At 45.6% G+C, this 7510-nt stretch overlaps 1 protein-coding gene across 1 annotated transcript; it reads left to right on the forward strand.

Annotated features, from left to right (window-relative positions):
* Window positions 1–505: 505 nt before the first annotated feature.
* DCP1B (decapping mRNA 1B) lies at window positions 506–5344 on the forward strand (the record flags this gene model as incomplete). The annotated part of the gene is made up of 3 exons (XM_018576416.1): window positions 506–1270; window positions 2915–3160; window positions 5258–5344. Coding segments are annotated over 3 exons (1095 nt in total), but the record flags the coding sequence as incomplete, so codon positions are not given.
* Window positions 5345–7510: the final 2166 nt, after the last annotated feature.

Consider the following 7510-nt stretch of genomic DNA (forward strand, 5'->3'; position numbering starts at 1 on the left):
CTCTCTCTTTTACCCTCCCTCTCTCATATATATATCTCTCTCACCACCCCCTCATTTTTCTCTATCTAATATTTATATCTCTCTTTCTTGGATTACATTCAAAACACAGCGGGGTCATCTGCTGCCCTACAGCAATGCCAGAATAAAAAACAGAATCCCTGATCTGGAATGCGGCATACACTGTATTCATTTCAAAACTTTCCTTTTCATTTTAGGTGTGAGTTTAGATTGTATCTAAAGCCTCCTTTTTTTTTTTAGTGAAGGGTTGAGTTTTATTGCTGTCTGTGTTCCCATTTGGGAGATTCACCCTGTTTTGTTTTTGTCCCGGCGACTATCATCACAGAGACAGAAAGTGATGGAAAAACTTTACAGTTGTCACCAGAACAGGAAGAAGAATCCAATAGGCACCTGTTCTGGTGACAACTGATGATCTATAAAATCTAATAAAATGATTGTTTTGGTAAATCAGATATATGTATCTGAACTCTGTGTGTTTCTTCCAAAGTCTGGAGATACAGGACCCCAGCATCTGTCGCTGACCACTCTGTTTGGGAAGGCAGAAAAGACCCCCGTAGAGGGTCAAGAACATAAAGACCCCTCCAAGGGCCGTCCGGCTGTGGTTCGTTCCTTGTCCTATGAAGAGCCAGGTCGATTATCTGAAAGCAGAGAAAAGCAGCTGTGTCCGGCTATCCAGAAACTGATGGTGCGTGGTGCCGACCTGCTACCAGTTTCGGAGATTCCAGAGAACCAGCAGAGCCAGGTTAGGAGCGCCCATCTACCCGGAGACGTCTTCAGCGGCCTTTTCCTGCCAATAGAAGATGTTGCCACTTTTACTGCACTGGAACCTGATAGCTGTGAAAACCTTCTGCACATACTCACCAGCACCCACTCCAAAGTTCTCCCCCCTGAACCGGGTCTGACTCCTATAATTCATTATTACAGCGATCCCATAAACAGCGTCGCAACCAGCACCATGGGGAAAAACACGAGCACTGCCCCACTTCATTTCTATGATGGCTCTCAGCAGAGCCCTAGGGCTCCATCAAATCCTCCCACAATGCCTCTCCCCTCCCAGCTACAATCTGTACCCGGAACCATCTCTCCTCACGAGCTGCTGAAGAAACTGAACCTTGCACGTCAGGACCAACAGTACCAGACCAACACCAAGCCAGCCCTGGCTGCCAAGTTCCCGCTCGTCTCTCAGCCAGCAATGAAACAGACCTGGGAAGAGAAGTTACCGCTGAGAGAGAAGCCCAATCCGCTGCTTCAGGTAATCCCAGTACAACAGGTGTCATTGGCGATGTTGCTGGTTTACTGTTTCCAAGTGATTTCAAGTCTTGTTTTTAGATTTTGTAAAGGCACCATGTGGCTGTAGTCAGTTCCTTGTAGCCAGATGGTTGCATTATCTGCTGGCAACTTGTATGGTTAATCAATTGCCAGCCATGTATGGGAAGGTCTGTAGCCAAAAAAAAAGAAAGTATAAAGCTGGACTCTGGGCACCCACAACTAATTCCTAGCTTTGTTTTTATAAAAAATGTAAAATGCTGCAAATGCCTGAATCCGCAGTGACGTGGTGCTCCGGCTCCCTAGTCTGCTATCTCATCTCCTCTCCTGCTGAGGAGGAGGGTTCTTCTTCGGGTGTCCATGTCACTGCCTGGGTGATGTGGACACTTCTTATTGGCTGTGCAGTGGCAGGGTCCTCAAAAGACAGCTCTGGAGAGATGACATCAGGAATGGAGACCAGTTTACTGCAGCGATGGATCCACCGGTCATGGCTTACAGAAGTGGTGCCAGTGAGGGACACATATGGTGGATTTGGGCAGGTTTAAAAAGCACCTAAAGGTACAACCTACTGAATAGATTCGGGGGAGGAGGGGGGTGGGTTGAGGTAGATATGTGAAGGGGAATAAGCATGCTCAAGTTTGTCCTTTAGGCACTGCTTAATCTCTCCATGCTTCAGGGCTGGCTTCCATGTCCTCCTTAAGGTCCTTTTCTGGGTTAAATGAAGCTCAGTGCTTTGGACATACTTCCTTTTGTTTTCAATTTAATTGCAGATGTGAATCTCTTTGTTTAAAAAATGCACAGCAGATTTAGAAACGTCATAATGTGCATTAGGGATGCACCGATACTAGTATCGATGCAGAGTACTTTTGCGTGTACTCGCCCAAATGCTCTGATGCCTAGCCCGATACTTTCTGTATCCGGAAGCCAGGCAGCGTGTCATTACACTCTGCCCGGCTTTCTGATTGGCCAGGAAGCCGGCTCCATGCTCCCATGTCACTTCAATGACTCACTGCCCTGCTTCCTGATTGGCCGGGAAGCCAGCTTCATGCTCCCTCGTCACCTCATGATGAGGAATCATGGAGCCGGCTTCCCGGCCAATCAGGGACCGGGCGCTGCGTCATTACACGGCACCTGGCTTCCTAAATGGCCAGAAAGCCGGCTCCATGATTACTCGTCACATAGTGACGAGAAGCATGGGGGACGGCTTCCCTGCTAATCGGGAAGCCAGGTGGCGAGTCATTACACGCCGCCTGGCTTCCTTAATGGCACTTCCGATATCGGTATTCGGTATCGGCGAGTACCGGGAAAAAATATCGGTACTCCATACCAAAATACCTGTACTGGTGCATCCCTAATGTGCATGCATCTTTAAAAAAAAAACCTCCTGTGAAATCTCCTGGGTTCTTCCCCTCATCACTCTGCTTTCTCCTTCTATCAGGAAGCTACCTGTGCTCACCATGTTACCCTCCCTCTCGTACTTCTGCAATGCATTATATAATAACATACAGTATATATGCATATAATAAACCATAGATTATAGAAGGCAATTAAATACAGAATAGAAATACACGAGGTTTACCTATCAAAGGATTTATTCACCTGAACAGTTTTTTGTGATTTTCTTGTGCAGGTTATATCCCCTCAGCGGATCCCGGCCACGGTGTCACCAGCTGTCCTCCTGTCTCCTCTGGTTTTTACACAAACGAGCACACAGAAGACAGGCGATGTGACAAAACCCACGCCGTCTGATAACGACACGACCGCTAGTCTCCTCCTCCCTCTGACGCTCACAGACACGCAAACTAACAGCGTCAGCAATCCGGGCAGCGTACTGACCAAGAACCAGCTCCAAGAATCCCTTCTGCATCTCCTTCAGGTGAGAGTCCGAAGCGCTGTGCTTGTAACAGAAAGTTTGCTCTTTTTTTCTCTCTTAACATTCGGAAAATTGTACATCTGCCCATGTCCGGGCAAAGAAAAAAACTTCCTTTGCAGTTGGGATGCACGGCACTGCAAGGGTTATGTGCTCTTTCTTTCTAAAGAAACAGAGGTCTTGCTGCACTCCTTACCGGAGAGAACCCGTATGGGTGGGTGCTTGTAGTGACCACGGACGGCACCGTGTATACCACAGAAGAAGAAAATAATGTCACCAGCACACCGTAGTAATAAATCAATAATCCATTTAATGGCACATTTCCATGCAATGTGCCATTAAATGGATTATTGATTTATTATGGTGTGCTGGTGACATTATTTTCTTTCTTTCTAAAGGACTCAAAGCAGTTTTACTCCACCACCACCTGTGGCCGAGGTTCATATATAAACCTGTGCAAAAATCTAGCAACATTTCTCTGTAAAGTGCTGCAAAAGATGTTAGAACTAGGGATGCACCGATACCGATGTACTCGTCCAAATGCTCTAATACTTACCTCCGCTACCGGAACTTCCGGTCAGAGGGAGATGTCCCTCTGACTGGCAGTGCCAAGGGAGCATGGAGCTGGCTTCCTTTCCAATCAGGATGCTGGGCGGTGGGTTATGACCTCCCTCCGGGCTTCCTTATTGGTTAGGAAGCCAGGCTGCCTAGCAACAAGTGAAGCCGGCTTCCTAGTCAATCGGAAAGGTGGGTAATGATGTGCTACCCGGCTTCCTGATTGGTTATGAAGGCGGGCTGCCTACCAACAAGTGAAGCTGGCTTCCTAGCCAATCAAGAAGCCAGGCGGCACCTTATGACTTGCCGGTCTGCTTCTTGATTGGTCAGGAAGCCAGGCTGCTTCGGCAAGTGAAGCTGGCGTTCTTTCGCTAGAACACCGGCTTCACAAGCAATCAGGAAGCCAGGCGACAGGTCATGATCCGCCACCCAACTTCGTGATAATCAGGGCACACGGCACCGGTACTCTGTATCGGCGAGTACCGAAAAAAAAAAAAAATAGTTAGAACTATATAAATGTATAATAATTAGAAGTGCACCGAAATGGAAAGTTTAAAACCGAAATAAAAAAAATTGTCAGGCCGAAACAGATACCGAAAATGTTTTTTTATTTAAATTTATTAAAAATCTTTTTAATATTTTATTTTTTATAAACTTTTTAATTTTTTTAATTCATTTTTTATTAAATATTTTTATTTTTTACATTGCTTTTAGGGGTTTTGGGGAAATATTGGGGGTCTAAACAGACCCCTGATGTTTCCCTTTTTAAAATAGAAAAAGAGATTTAGGACACAGAGTCCTCAATCTCTTTTTCTGTATCCCCTGTTATCAATGAACAGGAATGAGTGTTCCTGTTCATTGATAACATGAGGACAGGGTATGTTTACTATAACTACAACTGTGAATGAACATGAGGTGATGTAGATCACTTCCCATTCATTCATAATTGAGGATATAGTAACCATACCAGGTCCTCAATTATGTACAAACACTCAGCGATCACTGATCACTGACTGCTTGTACCTTGCTCTCCTCTCTGACACGCTGTCACAGGAGGCTGAGCGAGCTGTGTAGAGAGGAGAGCCCAGCCTCCTGTGACGGCTCTGGCTGTCTCCGCCCACACACCGCTCTGCCGGACTGTGATAGGAGGCTGAGCGCTGTGGGAGGAGAGACGCTGGCCGCTCACAGCGCTCTCGTCTTGCAGCGCTCGGCCGGCTGTCACTTTCTTTTCTCCCCGCTGGAACACAGAGCAGCGCCCAGCGGGGAGAAAAGAAACCAGGGATGCGCCGATGTATCGGCCGAAACATGGCTCTATCGGCATTATGCCAAAAGTGCCATTTTCGGCCGATCTGTTTCGGTGGCCGATATATCGGTGCATCCCTAATAATAATAGTGTGTGACTGTAGTGGAGGACATTAGAGTGTAAGCTCCTCTGGTGCAGACACTGATGGGAATGGTTCTCTGTACAGCGCTGCTGAATATGTCAGAGATATTAATATGTATAATAAAGTAGATTTTTCTGTTTTGTTTTTTTTTTTTCCTTTTCAGAATGATGAGAGTTTTTTGAACACCATCTACGAGGCGTACCTCTCCATCTTGAACAGAAGGGGCGCACCGACTGGAATGCTCTGACCCCTTTTCATCAGTTCCTCTGAGTCAGTGCAGTGGGCTGCAGTCAGTGTGATTGGATTGTATTGCTTTCTTTTTACTCATCCTCTCCATGATGGGCGCCCGTCTTCCTTGCGGTGGCAGCGTTGGAGGTTGGACCAATATTTCAGGAAATGACACCAATAGACAATATATACAGTGCCCACTCTGTGCCTTGGAGACAGGTGCTCCTAAAGGGCGGCTCTGGATAAAGAGACTTCAGGGAAATTCATTGGTTGAACTCAAACCTGAATTCTTAGCTTTTGAAGGACTCTAATGAACTAAAAGATGTTTTATATATTTTGCTGCAGCTGTCTTTAAATTATAAAGATGTTTTTAACCCTTTATTGCAGGAATGTGCAGGGAACCAATCACCTTTCATTTTGTTCTTCAGTTAGCTGCCAGGTTATTTCTGATTGGTTGCTTTATCTGAGATCTCCCACAACAGATTCTCAACTCGGTCTTTCAAGATTATTTTTGCAAATGGCCAATTCTGACAACGTATTAAAACCAGTGGAGAGAAAATTCTTTTACCCAATGTGATCAGAGGACTGACTTGTCTAATCCTCGATATAAAAAGGGTGGCCGGTCTAAACCTGAGCTTTTGGGTGGGTGGGGTCTGACAGCTTTTCTAAACGTTAAAGAATAAGCCCCTCCTTCCCATGCCTCACAAGACCTCCCCTCTTCAGATGAGTACTTACCGAGATCCGGCTCCTCCCATTTTTTTTTTTACAACCATAGTCACGCCTGCTCAGTAGAGCCCTATATACCTTTATGTGGCTCACCTACTTTCGTCTCCCGGCCGTGAGCAAGTTACCATCTGGGTGGGTGGAGGTTGTCTGGGTTAAGTTAGGGTGATAGGGATGGGGAGGCTCTTTCTCCCGGCCAGGAGCAAGTTACCATCTGGGTGGGAGTTGTCTGGGTTAGATTAGGGGGATAGGGAGGGGGGAATCTGTCTACCTTCCAGGAGCAAGTTACCATCTGGGTGGGAGTTGTCTGGGTTAGATTAGGGGGATAGGGAGGGGGGAATCTGTCTACCTTCCAGGAGCAAGTTACCATCTGGGTGGGAGTTGTCTGGGTTAGATTAGGGGGATAGGGAGGGGGGAATCTGTCTACCTTCCAGGAGCAAGTTACCATCTGGGTGGGAGTTGTCTGGGTTAGATTAGGGGGATAGGGAGGGGGGAATCTGTCTACCTTCCAGGAGCAAGTTACCATCTGGGTGGGAGTTGTCTGGGTTAGAATGGGGGATAGGAATGGGCGGGGGGCTCTAAGTATTTGTTAGTACGTGGACTTGTGTAATGGCAGTCAAAACCTTTTTCTAGTTTTGGATAGACCTGGGAAGGGTTAGAATCCTCATCAGATCTTTATTGCTGTATGTGACGATAAGATTGCCCTCACTTCCTGTCTTTGTGACAGCATTCCACTGGACAAAAATAATAATATTTCTAATAAACCTTTCCAATAAAAAAAAAAAGATTTTTTTGGAAGGGTGCGGAAGAGTTAAGACTCCATGCTGTGTTTATCCCCTTTTACCTAATTTCCTGTCTTGGTGACCATGTTGTCATCTGAACAGGACGTGAGAGAAAATCGCCACAATGGTGACAGAGCAATTAATATCTGAGGTTTGAACTCTTGCCACCTCTATTCAAAAGAAAAAAAGTTTTGTCTAGAGGTTCACTTTATGTTTTTAATGGATTCAATTGGCCACCAATTTCTTCTACCCCTGGTGACTCCAGCAGTGAGATCTCACCATTTGAGAAAAAAAACGCTGACAGGTAAGAGAGGCTGGTGTCAGCTTTTGGTGGAGTGACCTTTTAATGGAGGCAGATGCAATGCGTTTACATGAAAAGAGAATATGAATCTTGTATTTTTATAATGCCGAGAGTTAAAACAGTTATATTTTCTGGGATTCTTGTGAAATAATAAGTACTTTATTTTTTTATGGAAGATTTCGAACAGGCTGTTTTTTTTTATATATTTTAGGTATTTCGATAGTTTTTTTTTAGAAGCCAGTGACTCCTCATATTGTGAAATGCAAACAGCTAGAGACCTCCTGGTAATCGCCATGTCGTTCTGAATATCTGCAATCCCTACAAGATATAAGAAGCCAGCAAATGAACTCTGCTTGATGTATTGTTTTGGATGGATTGACCT

This window comes from Nanorana parkeri, unplaced genomic scaffold (genome assembly GCF_000935625.1).
Source record: "Nanorana parkeri isolate BGI_ZX_2015 unplaced genomic scaffold, ASM93562v1 scaffold67, whole genome shotgun sequence".
Lineage (NCBI taxonomy): Eukaryota > Metazoa > Chordata > Amphibia > Anura > Dicroglossidae > Nanorana > Nanorana parkeri.